Source organism: Pygocentrus nattereri, chromosome 14 (genome assembly GCF_015220715.1).
Source record: "Pygocentrus nattereri isolate fPygNat1 chromosome 14, fPygNat1.pri, whole genome shotgun sequence".
In the NCBI taxonomy this organism is placed as follows: domain Eukaryota; kingdom Metazoa; phylum Chordata; class Actinopteri; order Characiformes; family Serrasalmidae; genus Pygocentrus; species Pygocentrus nattereri.
The window spans coordinates 28,658,283-28,679,524 of record NC_051224.1 but is presented as its reverse complement, the minus strand read 5'-3'; the positions used below and the strand labels follow the sequence as shown (position 1 = coordinate 28,679,524).

Sequence of the window (21,242 nt, the reverse complement as noted above, 5' to 3'; positions counted from 1 at the left end):
TTTCGCATTCCCCTGAAAAGGAACAATTTTTTTAGGATGGTGGTGATATGTTTTGGATGCTTTTGGAGGCTAAACCAATAAATCTTAATGTTACAACACTGGTGTTCCTGTGTATATAGGGAGTTAAACCCCCTTCTCCCATGTGTGGTGCAACAGTGTCATCCAGGGATTTGTCAGCACCATCTTGACAACTTGTGGCTAATACTTTTGCTAACAAAATATTGAAATATTACATGTATTATTCTTCAGTCCTGTTGGATAAGCTCTATGTGTACACTTCATATGCATCCTGATAGGCCCCACCTAGCAGCCCTATGTTCTGTGGTTCATACAAGAAACAGTTTTTAATATCTCACTCATTCAAATGATGCATGTGCTCATTAGTGTGTAAATATCAAATATTCAACAATGGATTTCAATGTGGCTCAGCCTACTAGATTTCAGAATTATCCATCTTGTAAAGGTCAGATTTAAAGGTCTGGTTCAGGCTGATGGATTCAACAAACCAGACTATATTCTGCAGAATGGCCTATACCCTCTTCTTTAGCTTTTGGGAAAAGCCTTTATTTGTGTATTTGTGCTGTGCAGCACCAAGAAAAGCTGATGCACTCTGCCACATACACAAAACCTTTGGATTTACCTATGAATCAAATAACTTTGAATAAATCAGAACTTGAGAAGCATAACACTGCAGACAGCTGCAGCGATACTTGGCAGATGCTGGTATCATCCAGGTTGATTTGTCTCTGGTCCCACACAAAAGAAAATACCAAAGTGAAAGCTCAGCAGAGTGAGAGGCAGAGCAGTTACATAAGCCCACATCAGATATTCTCCTAGCAGTTGACTCCGTCATCTTTCAGCACTGAGATTTAGCACAGTTAGGGCTCACCTGACTTATCAAGCCACAAATATTTGCAGCATACTTTGTATTCATTTGACTGATAACCGACCATCATTAGTCAACAAAGAATCGTTAACTAGTAAGGTTAAAATCAAGATGTGGCCCATCAAAATATAAATTACAAAACTGATCATTCTAAAAAAAATCTAGGTGGCTGAGCCATGGTTGAAATTGTTGTGGAATATTTGGTATTTGCACACTAATGAGTGCAGACATCATATGAATTCTATGTGAATACACTGAGAGATTAAAATTTGTTCTATATATGGACCATGGAACATAGTGTTGATAGACGGGGCCTATCAGCATGTGTGTAAAGTGTGCATATATAGCATGACCGATGGCTTGTGTATGCTCGTTTTCAATATAGTTTATTATTGTTGTTTTGCTATCTTCCTTTTGAAAAGTGGTCCGAACACTGCTGCATGCTTCATTTTTAGTAGGTCTGTCTTTCAGAACCAAGTGCTTAGAGTCTTTGTGTTCATCCTTACATCACCCATAACAATTTGGTTTGGTTTCTTCACCTCACAAAAAAGAGCAAAACTCTGGCGCCTAATCAGGACAGCAGAGAGGATCATTGGATGTAGTCTGCCAACACTTAAAGACATCTACAAAAGCAGGGTGACGAAGCATGCTGGCAAAATTGCAGACGACGCCTATCGTTCTGCACATCTCCTCTTCCAGCCACTTCCCTTTGCTAAAAAATTCATAGCCATTAAAACCAGCACAACCAGACATGCTAACAGCTTTTTCCCAAAGCTGTAGCAATCATCAGCTGCAGTGGACACTTCACACTTTAAACTTAAACTTGAATTGACAAACCTTCTTTGCAGTATTACACTATAACTCTCCCTGCATAATGCTTATTTGTAAGTGCTTATAAGTGCATTTCTCCAAATATTTGTATTACTCTTTAATATTCTGTATATAATCATTTTAATAGTATATGTTATAGCACATTTATTCTTGACCTGCATATCTACAGGAATTAATATCTGCATACATACAGATATCCACAGATCATTTGTGTATAGCTCCTGAGTTCTTTTCACATTGGCTGTTTTTTCCCCATTGTATTTTCATTTTTACTATTTATTCTGTATTCTATTTATTGTATTTTATTGTACTTTTCCATTAGCTTAGTAATTGTTAATAGTATATGTGCTGTATGGTCTGTTTAGTATATTACATGTCATACATGTGTGCATTCATCAAGACAAATTTATTGTATGTGGAACATACTTCATGAAAGAAAGCAAATCTGATTCCTTATTGCACCCTTAATTCAGCAACCCTGAATGGTAAACCCACCTTTGCAGATAGGAACTGTTGTTCACTGGAAATAAAATAAAGAACACATTGAATTAATTTTACCAATATCTTTGCATGAACAATCATTTGTTGCATTTATTTTAAACAAACTATTCCAAGATTGTAATTTTCGATTGTGTTTTAGATTATATTTTGTGCAGGTTCTTTGCAGATTTATGTAGGTTTGCATCCAAAATGCCTTTGAATACATCTGAGTTGATAAGCCCATCACCAAAACTATATTAAAAAAACGCCCCAGATTTTAACGTTTCCACTCTGTGTTTTCTTAATGGAGTCCACGTCAAGGGTCTGACATGCTAAAAGGGTTGTTTTCTGAAACAAATATCAGTATTTTAAACATTCTGTGAAGTTACCTGAATAACAGAATAACTCAAATTTACTAATAAATAAAAGAATAACTAAAATTGAACAATGAATAAAGTGTCCAAATACTTTTAGGGCCACTGTATGTGTATGTGCATGTGTGTGCACACACATTGACAAAGAGTACTAAAATCAGCACAAGAGTCAACAAGCATTTACATTAACTTTTAGGATTGATTGATTATCTCTTTCTCTCTTTTTTTCTCCCTCTAATTGCTCTTTCTTTTTCTCTTTTCCTGTAGGTGAAGCTGTGGCGTTTGTGTGAGTTGGGTCAGGAGCAGTCAGCTAGTGTGGAGGTTTCGCTGAAGTCGAGTGAGGGCAGGCTGGAGCTGCTGCTTTTCCATCCTACTGCCTCAGGCCTGCTGGCTGTTGCCTCAGCTAGGGGGATACAAGTCTGGGACACCAGCAGAGACAAAGCCCTGGCAGGTACATTCAAATCACTAGCGTCTTAACACACAAACATATCTCTTTTAACACTCTTTTCCATTTACACAGTGCTGGTGTTGATGCCAGAACAAATGCTGGGCTAGGGAACTAACTAACTTTCCCTGTTTCCACTGGTTTGAGAGCAGACAATGAGAAAATTATTATCTAAAATCTCTGTGTCGTTTATAATGGCTTTCACCATCATGTCATGCAGCTCTACACAGACCTTAGCTCTCCTTTGGGAACTTGAATTTATCTTGTGTTTACACAGTTTCTGAGGCTGAGACCACTGTCAATCTGGTCTTCAAGAGAAATGCTGTGGATACACAAGTTTCCAAAGACATCTGTTTATATATATATATATATATATATATATATATATATATATATATATATATATATATATATATATATATACACATATATATATATATATATATATATATATATATATATATATATATATATATATATATATATATATAGGGCGGCGTGGTGGGTAGCGCTGTTTCCTCACAGCAAGAAGGGCCTGGGTTCGATTCCCCGGCCATCCTTTTCAGGCCAAGACCATGGACTCAGACTTGGAGGTGCTGATCCGCATACCAACCGCTTCACACTCAGCTGCAAACCGCTCCAGCGAGCGTTGGAGGCATCCATGTGATTCTGCCAAAAGGACAACATCATCTGCAAATAGCAGAGATGCCACCCTCCGGTCTCCACACATAATGCCCTCCTGACCCTGGCTACGCCCTGACACTCTGTCCATGAATATCATGAACAAGAGTGGAGACAGGGCACAAACCTGGCGGAGTCCAACGCTAACACTGAAAGAGTCTGGATTAATGCCGAGTATACGGACACAGCTCTCACTCCGGGAGTACAGAGATTGGACAGCCCGGAGTAGTAGCCCCAGCACCCCATACTCCCGGAGGACCTCCCACAAGATATCTCGAGGAACATGGTCATAAGCCTTCTCCAAGTCCACAAAACACATGTAGACTGGGTTGGCAAACTCCCATGCCCCCTCAACAAACTCTGAGAGGGTGAAAAGCTGATCCATTGTTCCACGGCCGGGACGGAATCCACCTTGTTCCTCCTCAGTCTGAGGTAAAACTATCGGTTGGAGTCTCCTTTCCAGCACCTTTGCATAGACTTTCCCAGGGAGGCTGAGCAGTGTGATACCCTGATAATTGTCACATACCCTCCGGTCCGCCTTTTTAAAAATAGGGACTACCACCCCAGTCTGCCAGTCCAAGGGTACTGTTCCCGAGGTCCATGCAATATTGCAGAGGCGTGTTAGCCATGACAGCCCCACAATATCCAGAGCCTTAAGTATTTCTGGACGAATCTCATCCACCCATGAGGGAGGCACAGCTCCCGGATTAAGAAGTTCCTCAAAGTGCTCCTTCCACCGACCGACAATATCCTCATTCGAAGTCAGAGTTGCTCCACCCTTGCTGAATACAGCTTGGGCGCAGCCACCCTGACCACTCCTGAGTCCCCGGACAGTTGTCCAGAACCTCTTTGAGGCCGAACGAAAGTCTTTTTCCAAGGCCTCACCAAACTCCTCCCATGCCCTGGATTTTGCTTCTGCCACCATTGCAGCTGCCACCTTTTTAGCCTGTCGGTACCTATCTGCTGAATCGGGAGTCCTTCGGGCCAACCAGTCCCTAAAGGTCTCTTTCTTCAGCTTGACGGCCTCCCTCACCACTGGTGTCCACCAGGAGGTTCTTGGGTTACTGCCCCGACAGGCATCCACAAGCTTTTGGCCACAGCTACGCCTGGCAGCTTCTACAGTGGAGGTTTTGAACAGGGTCCATTCAGACTCCATGTCCCCAACCTCCTCTGGGACATGAGAAAAGCTCTCCCGGAGGTGGGAGTTGAAATCATTCCGAACAGGGGCCTCCGACAGTCGTTCCCAGGACACCCTCACTATTCGCTTGGGCCTACCGGATCTGACCATCAGTCTTCCCTGCCATCTGATCCAACTCACCACCAGATGGTGATCAGTTGACAGCTCAACAGCTCTCTTCAGCCTAGCGTCCAGAACATATGGTCCCAAGTCAAATGAAATGACAACAAAGTCAATCATTGACCTTTGACCCAAGGAGCTCTGGTACCATGTACACTTATGAACATCCTTGTGTTCAAACTTGGTGTTCGTTATGGACAATCCATGCCTGGCACAGAAGTCCAATAACAACTCACCATTCGGGTTTAGATCGGGCAGGCCGTTCTTCCCAATCACGCCTCTCCAGGTCTCCCAGTCATTGCCAACGTGAGCATTGAAGTCTCCCAGTAGGACTATGGAGTCTGTAGGCGGGACCCTTTCCAGAACCCTGCCCACTTGCTCCAAGAAGGCCGAATACTCTGACCTGATGTTTGGTGCATAAGCACAGACAACGGTCAAAGTTTTCCTCTCTGCGATTTTAATTTGCATTAAGGTGACCCTCTCGTCCACCAGGACAAACTCCAACTGCATGGTCACCAGCCGGGGACTTGTGAGTATCCCCATACCCGCCCGGCACCTCTCACCCTGTGCAACCCCTGAGTAGGAGAGAGACCAACCCCTATCCAGGAGTTTGGTTCCACTGTGGGTGGAGGTGAGCCCAACTATATCTAGTTGGTAACTCTCAACCTCCTGCACAAGTTCCGGCTCCTTCCCCCCCAGTGAGGTTACATTCCATGTAGCTCTTGGTAGTTTCTGCTGCCGGGGCCTAGGCCACCTAGGGCCTCGCCGCAATCTCCCACTGCCAATATGCACTTCACTTCTATTTTTTGCATTTTTTAAAACTTCAGTTCAATTAAATATAAATATAAGCAATTTTAAGGGGTGAGCTCTCCCTGACAGAATTATAGTTAAATTACGAAAATTTTTCAACAAGGATTTTGTATGTGATTTTGTTAGCCGTGAACCAGTACTGTGTTATGGAAAAGCAGAAAACATTTCAAGATGGGTACCAGTTCCAGCACAAACAATACCACCAGTCCTGTGTTGTTGGAAAAGCCCTAACACATACACACTGTCATATTATACTTTTAGCTAGCTGCAGCCTCAAACTTCCATCTTTAGCTTATTCAACCTCAGGTGTATTTTGTTTCCATTACTAAAAATTAGACCATAGCTGAAATATGTGCATGAGTGTTTTGTCTCTGTCCTTGTTCTGCTCTGTTATTAGTTCTGGTATGTCTATATGTTTGCTTTTTTTCTAATAATTTGGTGTGTCAAAGTCTTGTTTTGATCTGCATAGCCTCTGGTTGTTTCCAGGGCTGCATTGTACAGTCCTCTGGGGTCTAAACTGGAGCAGTTGAGGTAAATGATTTGATCCCAGTGGCACCACAGACAGCTCTCTGGGCCTCTGACCCTGGCCCCATGATGGCTGCTGCTCACTGCTGCCACCTACTGGCTGGAATCCCTCCATCTCTCACCGTAGCACCCCAAGCCCACGCAGATTTTTTTTGTCACTACTCCTCATAACCTGTATGATTGTATATGTTTTTGTTGTTGTGTGGTGTTTGTTTGTACTCTTCATATCCTGCATTCTTTGACATTTAGTGATCATTTTAAACATAAGAGGAAGCATCACTCAGTTGCTTGAGTGATTTTAAATGAGCTTGAGATTGTGCTTGACCTCACCCAACTGACGCTGGCTCTTTATGCCGAGATTGAGCCTGTTGTGGTGCATTGTGTCCTAGCGTGCTTTTAGCTAACTTTCCTTAACACACGTTTGCTGGGCTGTGTTCACCCTGCATCTTCATTTTTGCCATTGTGTGTCTGCGTGTGGTCTTTTCTTCACCCCATGTGTCCCATGTGCCTTGTGCTGTGCACTATGTGCACAACTGTGTGCACTGTGTGCACTCTACTGTTAGCTGTGACATTGTGATCTCTGTTAATATATTAAATGAACTGTTTGACCAAAAGCAAATTAACACAATTTTTCATGTACATCAAGAGTGGCTGATCCATCAACATGTTATCTATTACCTTCTTTAAAACCTTGTTTTTTTGCTGACATGACAGCACTTAATATCACTTATGCTGCAATTTATTTTTACTTCCATCCTTCCATATCCATCCTTCCAAATTAAATTCTAAGCTTGCATGAATTGATCAACCAAATGAAAAAGTGAAAAAAATGTGTTGGTTTGGTCAAACTACTGTTTAAATTCCTGAACTCTTTAAACTGCATGCTCTGTTCTGCTGTGTATGATAGTTTTGGAGCAGCATGCTGACCAGTTGCAGGGTTTAACTTGGAAAGAGGATGGCTCCCTACTGGCCTCCTCCTGCAAGGTGAGTAAAACAAGTGTAAAACAATTTGACTTCCTAGACAGTGTATATGGGGAGGGAAAGACTGTGTCTGTGTCATGTTAATTTTCCAGTTCTGAATGAAAACCACACTTCTAGGTAGTTATGAAAATGTGTTTGCTCTTAGCAAAACAAAAAAGGAGTGAAACAGGTGCTGAAATGTCCATAAGTTGTTTAAAAAAATGGTCAACAAATAATCAGTCTTACCTGGCTTTGCTCTCTAGTTACCATTTGAATATGCTGTGATAATTTTGGTCCATAAGCAAGCTTCAAAAACTTTTTTTGTTGTATGTTGGCTAATTTTACATTCTTTTGTGCTAGTGTGATGCCACCTGCAGTTATTTGTCCTCTAGTATAACTAATAGGTCAGCATTCTCCAAACACAGTCAACAATCGGTCATTTTATTTTTGTGATTTTTGGTGATCTGTGAATTTCATGATGTAAATAATGAGAGCCAAGTAAGAGCACTTGCTCTTTGTTCGTATGTTGCTGCTACACATATACAAAAAATTGTTTTGCCATAATTATGCATGACTTATTGTGCTTAACAGCCAGTTGCCTCTTACTTTGGATGTAGGACTTTATTTGATTCATGTTATTTAAACGGACAACAGATATTTCGTTAAAAATTCTGGTGCATCCCAAGTTATTAAGATCATCACTTTTCTAGCCACATTTAAAGTAACTTTAAATGAAAATATTAAATATTTTGTACCATTCACTGTTATTTTATTCACATACTTTTTTAGAAGTAGTGCAGCTGATTTTGGGTTAGCTTCAAAGTGACCTTTTTTATTTTTCATTACATTTCCAAATCGTTCTTGTGCTATTCTTACAGTAGAGGTCACCAAAGTACTTCTCTTGTCCAGGCTGCCTGATATGGTGCTCCCGCAGCTCTACACTCCTATTAAACTGCATTCATTTATGAGCTCAGCTCATGTCATTAGCAAGTCAACAGGGGTGACACTCATAAACAGAGGAGGTGACCGCTCACCTCTGTCTGTACAGATCGACAGATATACCTCTGCAAATTAGAGACCATCAAAGCCAATGAAAGATGTGAAGTTATGACCTCTTTGAGGTGGCTGAGAGATGTAGGAGCAGGCTTCACCTGCATCCTGCAAGGCACAACACCAGGCATCCAGAATAGGTAATTAAGCACCCAGTGAGAGAGAGTCTGACCTGGGCACACAAAGGCATGTCGGCTTCCTCCTCCTGTCATGCTCCAGAGGAAGTGAGGGGAGATCCATAAAGAAATAATTACAATACTTGAAGGGCTTTTTGTCAGGCTGTTAATATAGGTGAAGCAGGGAGTCCAGAAGAATTGGAGAGCTTATAGGTGGAGTTAAAATTTTGTGAATGGTTCATCAAGACCTTTCTGTCAGAATATGCACAATACTTTCCTTTGTGCCTTGTGCAGACCTAGCATTGCTTTTAAATTCACATGTCCCATAACAACTTGACTAATATATAGCCATACGTGAAAGTGTTCAGGCTCCTGGAAAGTTTGATGTATTACAACTGACCCATAGACATTTATATCAACAACTTTTGTTCATGCAAAATGCACATGAGAAAGGCTGAACCAAAAGAAGTGATAAAACTTAACCACTAAGTGCTGGTGCAAGATGTCAAACCTGTGCTGTCTGCCAGCTGTGAATGAATTGGGAGAAATTCTTATCAACACCAGCTTATTTAAAGATTAGTCTGTATAATTACACTAACAGTCATATGGTCACCCTTTCTTTCACCACTCTTTGATTTTATGGTTGAATGGGGAAAAGAAACAAAGAAAGAATATTCTTAATTTTCTGCTACTAGCATATTAATGAAGTTAATATTCCCAATAATATTTATATAAACCATTTGTGCCATGTCTAAGAGAGCCCGTGTCTTTAACTGTACATGGCTAAACAGCATAGTAGCTGTTGGAAAATAATGGTATCAGTATTCACAAAGGCTTTGCTAATCATGGTCTGCATACCAGGGTGACAAAAAACAGAAATATGTAAAAGTGGCAATATTAAACCCTCCCTTTAGTTAATGCAGGTTATTTTAGGTAAAATAAATGATTAAACATAAAAAAGAAAATTCCTTCTTATGAAGCAGTAACTAATACTGTTTATGCCTCATGGAAGCATGTAGTGCTGTGCAGTGGTTAAAGTTATGCCATTAAAATCATCCAGTGAGGCAACAGTGCATTTCAGTAATGCAGACAAATGCTTATATTGTGAGTGTATTTTAGTTTAGAATTAAAAGTACTTGAAACTAGTTGTCCTTTTAGTCATTTGCAGTCAAGAGTTTACATAGATACAGTTGTATGCAAAAGTTTGAACACACCTGGTCAAATTACAGACTTTGTTGATTTTCAACGTGAAAATTAGTTAACACATCCTCTACAGTGAACAAACTTAAAATTTTAGTGCACAATATGTAATTGTTTAGTAACTATAAAAATACACTATATTGCCAGAAGTATTCACTCATCCATCCAAATAATTAAATTCAGTCATTTCCATGGCCACAGTTGTATAAAACCAAGCACCTAGGCATACAGACTGCTTCTACAAACATTTGTGAAAGAATAGGTCGCTCTCAGTAGCTCAGTGAATTCCAGAGTGGTACCATGATAGGACGAAGTTTGGTGGAGGGGGGATTATGGTGTGGGGTTGTTTTTCAGGAGTTAGTTGCCCCCCATAGTTCTAGTGAAAGAATCCTTAATGCTTCAGCAGACCAAGAGATTTTGGATAATTTCATGCTCCCAACTTTGTGGGAACAGTTTGGGGATTGCCCCTTCCTGTTCCAACATGACTGTGCACCAGTGCAAAAAGCAAGGTCCATAAAGACATGGATGAGCGAGTTTGGTGTGGAAGAACTTGACTGGCCTGCACAGATTCCTTACCTCAATAGAATACCTTTGGGATAAATTAGAGCTGAGACTGTGAGTCAGGCCTTCTTGTCTTCTTGTCAAAAATTCCCATAAACACACTGCTAAACCTTGTGGAAAGCCTTCCCAGAAGAGTTGAAGCTGTTATAGCTGCAAAGGGTAAAGTGCCATAAGTCACATTTTATGCTTTACTTTTCCCCCAATAAAGAGTAATTGTGCTATATAATGTGCTTTTAGAATGTGCAGAAGTGTGTTCTCTATAGGGGATGTGTGCTTTGTGTTATATATACAAAATCAACAGCACATGTAATTGACCAGAGGTGCTCAAACCTTTGCATGTGACAACTCGATATATTAGAATGTGTGAAGTAACCAGTCGTCTGAAGACTTCAGAATTCTGCTGCGTGCCAGCTTGCCTTCACCTAAGCTACAGAATTCAATACCAGCAACAAAAGCGTTACTGAAAGCTGCTTTATGTCAAGCAAACAGCCCATGTAATGGCATTGCACCATAGCTATCATGTGTTAGGAAATCATAGTTTGTACTTGTACTCATGATATAACCTCTTAATTTCTTCAGCACAGCCATCGCCTAGGCCAAACAAAAGAGCCAAACAAAGTGCATTTGATGACAGGCCTGGCAGAGGGAGCGATACAGGGAAGTCAAAAAGTCTGGAAGTAGAGGGGGGAAAAAAGAAATAGAAAAACAGTAAAAAGAGAGAAATGTGGCACTAGATGACAGACCCGCTTTTGCTGTGCTGGGGTGTAATTGAACTGAATACACCCTTCAATCTCCCCCAAATCAACCTTATTAACATTTGACATTGACATTTATGGTATGAAGGCTTATGAAACACTAATGCATTATATCCACATATTGCCCAAAGGAATGATGTTTAACCCCACAAAAACTATAATGGCGGTGCCACTGGTTTGTGTTTGTTGCCCAGGGTCATAGTAACTTAGGAGCTGCCACCATGTGGAAGTATTTAGTATGTGTCAGTAGAATGTGAGGCAGAGTGAAGCTCATTAGCAGTAGTGTTTAGAATGCGCCCAGCTTTATGTCTCTTCAGTTGAACAGCTGTTGCATCTGTATGCACTGCTATGTGTGTATTCCAACTGTGCCTTTATGGGGTTCCTTCAGTTGTGTGTGCATCTATGTAATTTCAACCCTTTAACCTTAGTGTACAGTGCAGTTTTTTTATACCTCCTATTTGAGGTGAAACAGATTATTAATAGTCTATGCTGATTGAATCTGTGCAGTCTGTAATGAAACCTGCTTTGTTTGGCTTTACACTGGAGCTTCAGAGGCCAAGCCCTTTCTGCCTGCAGGCTGCGTAGCTTGTGGGTGGGCTGTTTGACTCTGGAAAGCCGTCATCATGCTTGACTATAGACTGCGAGTCAAACTCTATTTGCTTTTTGCCATAACCACAGCAGAACATGACTCCCATCACGTGTGCCTGGTCATAAAGCCATGTTGCAGTCAAAAATAGAAGTGTGTCTTGCTTGGTTTTATTTGTTGTTGTTGGTTGTTGTTTATGCTGATTTTAATCTCATGACCTTGCACAATTTTTGGACCTTATTTTAGACCATGGTGCAGCTAGGAAGTTTCCAAATTCTGAGTAAGTAAAAATCAATTTGAACAGCCCTTCAACCTTTTACTCTTGTAAAGAGTTTTCATTTATGAAGTTAAGATTCCATGAACAAGTAACAAGAAATAATAGCTTTATGTTTTAAAAAGCTTTTTAAGCACACTAACCTCACACGCTTGGCATTTTCTTTGTGTGTACTGTGTCAGGGCTATTAGAGCTTTTTATCTGCACACAGAAGCCAAACAAGTGCCAGCTTACTGTGAGCATGCATTTTTTTGAGGTTGAGGTTGTGTGATTATGCTAATGTAGACCACATCTAGAAGACTTAAGATTCTCCACAAGGGGAAGCCTTTACCATTCTAGTCAGCTCTCACGACTATCCATATATACTATATTGACCAAAGTATTCACTCAACTGCCTTCACACACATAAGAAATTGAGTGAGATTCCATTCTTAATTCATAGGGTTTAATATGATGTCGGCCCACTATAACAGCTTCAACTCTTCTGGGAAAGCTTTCCACAAGGTTAAGTAGTATGTTTAAGGCAATTTTTGACCATTCTTCCAGAAGCGCATTTGTGAGGTCAGACAGATGTTGGAAGAGAAGACCTGGCTCGCAACCTCCGCTCTAATTCATCCCAAAGGTGATCTGTCGGATTGAGGACAGGACTCTGTGCAAGCCAGTCAAGTTCTTCCACACCAAACTCGCTCATCCGTGTCTTTATGGGCCTTGCTTTGTGAACTGGTGCGCAGTCATGTTGGACCATCTTGACTGTTCCCTGTTCCCACTAAGTTTGGAGCATAAAATTGTCCAAAATCTCTTGGTCTTCTTGAGCTAATCAGAAGGCCACATGAAGTTTGGAAGTCTGTAGCCACTGACTCTGCAGAAAGTTGGCGGACTATGTGCCACAGCATCCACTGACCCGCACTGTCATTTTACGTGGCTGACCACTTCATGGCTGAGTTACTGTCGTTCCCAATTGCTTCCACTTTGTTATAATACCACTGACAGTTGACTGTGGAATATTTACTAGTGAGGAAATTTCATGACTAGACTTGATGCACATGTGGCATCCTCTCACGGTACCACGCTGAGCTCCTGAGAACGACCCATTCTTTCACAAATGTTTGTAGAAGCAGTCTGCAGGCCTAGGTGTTGGTTTTATACACATGTGGCCATGGAAGTGATTCAATGATTTGGATGGGTAAGTGAAAATTTTTGGAAATATAGTGTATTTGCAGTCACAAAGTGTGCGTATAAAGTAAAAGGCACCACACAATCCCTATGTAAATACTTCACCTCTGAGTACAGTGATTTTTTTCAGTTTTTACCTACAATGTTGCACACAGTCCAATTAAACCTGACTAGTTGTGCTTAATTATGCCTTTTTGTAATGAAGCATGCAGCAGTTTAGTGATATCCATGACATACTCGGCATACTGTCTTCTTCTTCTTCTTACGGCTGCTCCCTTTAGGGGACGCCACAGCGGATCATCTGCCTCCATCTTGCCCTATCCATTGCCTCCTCTACTTTCACACCAACCATCTCCATGTCCACCATCACTACATCCATAAACCTTCTCTGAGGTCTACCTCTTCTCCTTCTACCCGGCAGCTCCATTTCCAACATTCTTTGACCAATATATCCATTATTCCTCCTCAACACATGTCCAAACCATCTCAACCTGGCCTCTCTGGCTTTATCTCCAAACTGCTCCACCTTCACTGTCCCTCTGATCTGCTAATTTCTAATCTTGTCCAGCCATGTCACTTCCAACGAAAATCTAAGCTTCTTCATCTCCGCCACCTCCAGCTCAGCCTCTTGTCTTTTAGACAGAGCCACAGTCCCCAAACCATACATCATAGCAGGACGCACTACTGTCTTGTAAACCTTCCCTTTCACTCTTGCTGCTATCCTTCTGTCACACATCAGCCCTGACAACCATCTCCACCCACTCCATCCTGCCTGCACCCTCTCTGCCTGACCTTCTCTGTACTTCTCTACCAACACTCTCAATGCAAAAATTGCATCTGTGGTACTCTTTCTGGGCATGAAACCAAACTGCTGCTCACTGATCTGAACCTCTCGCCTTAGCCTTGCTTCAACAACTCTTTCCCATACCTTCATGGTGTGGCTCATCAACTTTATACCTCTGTAGTTAGTACAGCTCTGCACATCACCCTTGTTCTTAAAAATGGGGACCAATACACTACTTCTCCACTCATCAGGCATCCTCTCACTCTCCAGGATTTTGTTAAACAACCTGGTTAAAAAGTCCACTGCCTTCTCTCCTAAACATCTCCATACCTCCACAGGTATGTCATCTGGACCAACTGCCCTTCCATTCTTCATCCTTTTTAAAGCTGCCCTCACTTCCACCTTACTAATTCTCTGCACTTCCTGATCCACTATCTCTCCCCCTGTTGTCCTCCTCTCTCTCTCGTTTTCCTCATTCATTAGTTCTTCAAAGTACTCCTTCCATCTACTCAACACTCTCTGTTCACTCACTAGTACATTTCCCTCTCTATCCTTTATCAGCCTAACCTGCTGTACATCCTTTCCAGCTCTATCTCTCTGTTTAGCCAAACGATACAAGTCCTTTACTCCTTCTTAACTGTCCAGCCTCTCATACAGCTCATCACAGGCCTGAGCCTTTGCCTTTGCCACCATTCTTTTCGCTATGCGACTAGCCTCACAGTACTCCTGCCTACTCCCTTCATTTCTCTGGTTATCCCACTTTTTCTTAGCTGCCTTCTTCTTCTGAATACTCTCCTGGACTTCTTCATTCCACCACCAACTTTCCTTGTCTTCTTTCCTCTGACCAGAGGAAACACCCAACACATTCTTGCCAGTTTCTCTCACCACCTTAGCTGTAGTTTGCCAGTCCTCAGGTAGCTCCTCACTGCCCCCAAGGGCCTGTTGCAATTTTTCCCTGAACTGCCTGCAACCATCCTCCTCCTTCAGCCTCCACCATCTAATCTTTGGTTCTGTCTTCACTCTCTTCCTCTTCTTTGTTTCTGATCTCATTCTACAGACAACCACCCTATGCTGCCTTGCTACACTTTCCCCTGGCACCACTTTACAATCTCCAATCTCCTTTAGGTGGCATCTCCTGCTAAGGATATAATCCAACTGTGTGCACCTCCCTCCACTCTTGTATGTCACCCTGTGTTCTTCCCTCTTCTGAATATACGTGTTCACCACAGCCATTTCCATTCTCTTTGCAAAATCTACAACCATCTGACCTTCCGCATTTCTGTCTTTCACACCATACATGCCCAGCACCTCTTCATCCCCTCTGTTCCCTTCACCAACATGTCCATTGAAGTCTGCACCAATCACCAATCTCTCCTCTCTAGGGACACCATCTACCACTTCATCCATCTTACTCCAAAATTCCTCTTTCTCCTCTAACTGACAACCAACCTGTGGTGCATATGAACTGACCACATTCAAAATTACACCATCAACCTCCAACTTCAGGCTCATGATCCTGTCTGACACTCTCTTTACATCCAGAACACTTCCCAAGCTGTTCCTTTAGGATTATCCCTACTCCCTTTCTCTTCCTCTCTACACCATGATAGAACAGTTTGAATCCACCTCCAATGTTCCTGGCCTTGCTTCCTTTCCATCTGGTCTCCTGGACACACAGAATATCTACCTTCCTTCTCTCCATCATGTCTGCAAGCTCTCTGCCTTTACCAGTCATTGTCCTTATGTTCAGAGTCCCAACTCAAACCTCCACACTCCTGCCTTTCCTTCTCTCTCGCTGCCTTCTAACCCGCCTTCCTCCTGTCCTCTTTGATGGTCTTCGACCTACAGTAGTCATACTCGGCATACTGTGTGTTACAATAACAAAATTTATCACAGTAATGATAAAATATCATATATTGGCCACCTCTCACCAGGGGTGCTACATAGCATTACATCAGAGCAATTTTCATTTTACTTTACATTGATTTCATTGGAGATTTTATATATATATATATATATATATATATATATATATATATATATATATAATGACAGTTCTGCACAGAGGATTGTGAAAATAAAAAAAATGAAAAGCTATAAAAAGTTTAGATTTTCTAAAATTTTCTCAGCTAGTGATAAGCAAATTTGGCAGGATGACAGTCAGTTAGATTGTTATAATCTGATATATGATTAAAAATATGTAATAAGTATAAGTAATGCTGATGATGCTTCAAAGGTGATCATTGCCACCTTGGGAAAGAGAACTGATGGAAAACTAGAGGGCTGATTTATTTTTGAACAGCTTGTTAAATAATTTGTGAAAGTATGCAGATATAAACGTCATGGTTTCCCAAAGGCATCCAAAGATCTAACAAACGCATTTAGTTGCAGTAACAACTTCCAAAACCAGATAGTATACCAGAAGTATAAAAAGTATTTAAAAAATTTAAAGTGTAAAAAGTACGGTATTATGACATTGTAAACCATGAAAAAAGTTAGGTAATTATCATGATGTACATTTGTGATATTGGCACATGTACCCAGGGAAATTTGTCTTTACTTTATAGCATGAAAGATGGCAAATGATGAAGTGATGAAGGCTGGCCAGTCAAATGAGAGCTCTCCCTTGTAAAGAAAATAGTTGATACTGTTAAAAGTTGACTCCTCGTGGTGCCTTTAATGGAGAAGTGTATTCCGCAAAAAAATCGCATCCAAACTGTGAGGAATTCTCCTGTGATACGTTTTTGCAAAGCAAGGAAGGAGCGGTGTTATAGCATGATGCATGATGGTGCTCACATGGCAGACATTATTTAGCTTTACCTTAAATGCACAGTTCATATACACATCAGTAAGGTATGGTAGTGAGGCACTCTGGGATATCAGCTAAAGTTCACCACAAACTTATCTTTGTCCTTTCTGACTTCGTTTTCCTTTTACTTTCGGACTCCTCTGATTGCAACCAGCAGAGTCCAGCAGCACTGGCCTTGGGTGAGCGACACAGCCCATGGAGAGAGTGGACAAAGCAGGCAAGGGAGATGGGCTACTTGTAAATCCCTACCTTGCCTGCTGTTAGCTAATGTTCACTCTCTCAAAAACAGGCTGGATGATCTGAGAACTAGGATTACAATCCAGCATAAAATCTGAGAATACTATTCTCACATTCTCACAGACACCTGCCTCTTGAACAGCACATCAGACTCAGCAATAAAGCTCCAAACACACTCTATCCACCTTAGAGAGCACACAACAGCTTCCTGAAAGAACAGAGGTGGTGGTATCTTCATCTGTGGGAATAACAGATGGTGTTCAGACATACAGACTGTGGAAAAACACTGTTCAACTGATATAGAACTGCTGATGGCAAAGGGCAGAACCTTGTATCTACCAAGGGAGTTTATACTGGCTGTTTACATTCTGCCACAAGTGGACTCTACAACAATGTTTTTCCTGCTGCACGACATTATGAGCAAACAAGAATCTGCACACCTTCAAGCAGTATTCATTGGAGCCAGCAATTTCAATAACAGAAACTTACAGATTGACCTCCCTGTGAAGTCTGGATGCATGCTAGCTTCACTATATTTATCTCAGGCAACACTGAATCCTACAAAAGAGACAGATATGATTTCAGTAGATCTTTTAAAGGCCAAGAGACAGTACAGATTGTAGGCCTTTGGCTGTAATGCTCAGAAAGCAGCTCAAGGGGGAGCATTGTTTTATGAATTGCGGTGTGACATTTTTGAATGCAATAATGCACGAAACCCTCTTTGTGTAGCTCAAAGCATCTGCTTTCACATCCTTGCATGAAGTATGTTTCTAGCCTCATGCTGCATTTACTTATGTGGTGTTTGAGAGCCAAGAATGCCAGACGTCTCATTGTTAAATTCTAGAAGAACATTACACAACACAAAATAAAAGAGTACATAGCTTACGCCTGCATTTTGTCCATCTTAAATAAGCAAGCTACACAGCTAAAGCTCTCCTGTATTAATCTGCCTTCATCATGGTCACTATGCCAACATTTGCATGGTTTAATGCAGTCGCTGGCCATGTTTCACAGTGAGGTGTGGAATGATGCTTTTTCAAAGCAAACATGAACACAGCGTTAAACTCACATGTGCAGTGTGCGTACAACTTGCATAAAACGTTGCGGCTTGCTGGTAAAGCCAAACAGTCTGGAGAGAAAGACATATTATCCTATGGACAGAATTTAGTTAGCTAGCAAAAACCAAAAAAGACAACTTGGTTGATTTCTTTAGGTACTGTTTCTTAAAGGCCACCATTCAGAATCTAATTATTTTTAGTGTGAGAATTGTTTAAACATTACTTTATCAGTCATTTATCCATCAGGGCTATACAATAATCTCCATAGTGAAAAGAAAGTAGACAGGCTAGTACATTTCTAATTGCACATACTCCTTCAGTAATTCAAAAGCAAGGGAAATGTTTATCTAGTTTATTAGGTACACCCAGGTACACTGCAAAACGTTTGTTTGAAATTTTTTTTTTTTTTTTTTTACCTCCAGGGCTCCATAGCTGTTTGCAATTTTGAATTAAGCTTATTTTAGCTCTCTCTCTTTTTTTTCATTTTTTAAACATTCCTACAGTTCTATATGTGAGAACGTGACCCTACAAGGATCTTGTCAACTTTTGACAGATACAGCTTTTTTCATTATACTGTGAATCTTATCATGCTACCTGTCAAGGTTTCTAAAGTGTTGTTCTGAGAAACACCTCAACACAACCAGAGCACAGTTCTATGAACATTAGTGCTTGTGTCTGTTCGTTTAATCTGAAGATGACACAGTAGACAGCGGTTGACTTAGAGCATTGATAAAGTGACTGTAGTTAAAAGATCTTGGTGTTTTCTCTTATGGAGCGTGTTACTTGACCTGAGAATGATGAATGCCTCTTGACATATATGTGTCTGTAACCTTGGATGTGTATGTTGATGTACTGTGTCCTCATAAAATATTGCAGTGCTGGTGCAGTGTATGAGTGATTTGTCCTAGTCAACTGTGTGTGTGTGTTTATGTATTTGGTCTGTTTTATTGTCTTTGTGGTTGTGTTCCCATTATAATAAGAAATTCTTCACTGTATGGAGATGAACAAACTACATATACCCACATGCATACATGCACATGTAAACTTGTAAACTATGTAAATGAAATTTTAAATAAGCACATAGTGCAGATTTCACTTATAAAAACTAAAGGAATGAAAATATTTTCTCTATATTATAGAGTAATATTATTTGCTAAGACTGAAATTAGTGAGGATTAGGTTTAAGCATGTGGTGTATTTAGTTATAGTAAGGCATTGTTTAAAGGAAAACTTGAAAAGATACCCATGTGTGAGAGAAATTCTTGAATATATTCTTTAGGCTCTGGCCTTGATTAGGGCTGTGTTTTGGTGAATAGAATGGATGGGGCTGCACTGGTCACAGCCTGTTCCCATTACCCCTCGTTTCCTCTCAATCATCTGATACCTTGTTTCTGATTGGCTCTCCTCATTACCACTGCATGTGAGGGGTCATTTGGTGGTCACGAATTATTCTGGGGCGCAGAAAAACTTTCAGCTAGACCAGCCTTTCGTAGCATATGCCTTTAGTGTCAATGCATGTAAGATTGATCCCACATACTGTAGTCTTGTACAAGCTTTATGATTGTTCTCTGTTATGCTTTCATGTGAATGGCTCGTTTTATGTGCAACACTCATTGGTTTGTGTGGTGTTTATCTGAATGCCTGCTGTGGTTTTGTGTGTTACAACTGCATTTTTTCTCTCTTTTCTTGACCAGGACAAAAACCTGCGCGTATTTGATCCAAGAGCACAGCTGACTGCAGTCCAGGTAATGTGCCTCTCTCAAATCTTCAGCCTCTTTAAGTTGAATGAAGTGCTTTTTACTTGAGAATCAAACAGTGACCACTCACTGCTGTTCTCCTCAGTTTTCATGAAGCATGAAAAGTATGACTATGTAAACTGCCTGCAGTCTGTGATTAGTGTAGTCATTCTTGTTGCTGAGTGTTAATCTCAGTTTATAACACTACCTTAAGTTCATATCTGAAGAAGTGCACAACCTGTGCTTTGAATGTCTGTAGGATGTGTGGAGCAGCCCTCTTGTACACACATACACTTAAATTTAAATATAACTGTACCTTAGTTAAGATCTTTAGCGCTTACTAAATTTTAGAGCCAGCTGAATGAGACTGACTCCCACTGATCCCAATGATTCTCTTTTCTAGCCAGTCAGAAGCTAACATCACCCCTGTCATTCCATTTCATCTACTCATTAATTGATTCCCATTACAATGTCCCATTCATGGGCAAACTGTGAGAAATGTGTGAAAAGACACAATAAGCAAAGGTGTTGACCGTGAACCCTTCAAACAACTTGTTTTTATGGCTTAGAAAAGGCAGCCTCAGTGTCTGCGTGAGTTAATTAGTCCTGGTGAGTGAAACAGGAATGGGGAAATAGAATAGGATCAGGATGATACACAGACCAAACATTCCCACATTCTTCACCTGAGGTATATGTTTGGTTTTTAGGTAAACAAACCCCTGCCAAAGACAAAAGTTGCCATGTAGGATTAAACATTAGTCTTCTCCTCTTTGAATAAACACTCTGAAGTGGAAGCTTTGACATTTTTTTGATTTGGACAGTACCTGACGTCAGGTACTGTCTTGTCATAGACAAATACAATCACTTGACACGGCACATAATACACGTGTGTATTATTAAAAAGTGTGCAGTAATGAGATGGTTTGTTTACAATAAAGAAAGAGTTACTGTTGGCTTTCAATACTATCCTCCCATTTCAGTGCTTTAAATCTACTTTTCCAAGTACTGCACTCATCAAATCGAATCAAATCATGTTTATTATCACATTTACATAGGTGGAAAGTGAGTGAAAATCTTAGGTGCGTAGCCCCCTTATAGAATTTAAATACAAAAAATATAAATATCTAAGAAGAAAAAGTGTATATATACCTATATACTTATATATTAAGTATATAAGCATATAATATAATGTATTGCATTATACCAATGTACAGTTGTCCAGTAATAAGTTATGAAATAAAACTATGCAATGTGCTGTTGTAGACACTCCGTATCTGCAGTTAGTTTGAAGTAGATAATAAATGAGATGCAGGTACACAGGGGATAGAATACTGATATAGAAATGTGGATATAAGATGTACAAGATGTCACTCTATATGTGTAAATACAGATTTGCTAGATTCAAGGTGCAGAGGATCATAGTGAGTCTGATGAGGTGTAGATTGTCTATGGAGAGGATGATTTAGAGGTGTAGTGACAGGTATATAGACCGATACACCAGCATTACTGACTGTTCAGCAGCCTGATGGCCTGTAATTAGAAACTCAACCCGGCTGGTTCTGGACTTTATGCTTCTGTACCTCCTCCCGCATGGCAACTGTGAGTACAGACAGT

General features: G+C 40.7%; 1 protein-coding gene across 1 annotated transcript in view; it reads left to right on the top strand.

Moving 5' to 3' along the window:
* Window positions 1-21,242, top strand: part of coro7 (coronin 7) — a 164,819-nt gene that overhangs the window by 5,068 nt on the left and 138,509 nt on the right. Inside the window, exons 5-7 of the mRNA XM_017705429.2 lie at window positions 2,839-3,022; window positions 7,237-7,313; window positions 19,587-19,637. Of these exons, the coding sequence (XP_017560918.1) occupies window positions 2,839-3,022; window positions 7,237-7,313; window positions 19,587-19,637 (312 nt within the window). The remainder of the gene's footprint in view (window positions 1-2,838; window positions 3,023-7,236; window positions 7,314-19,586; window positions 19,638-21,242) is intronic.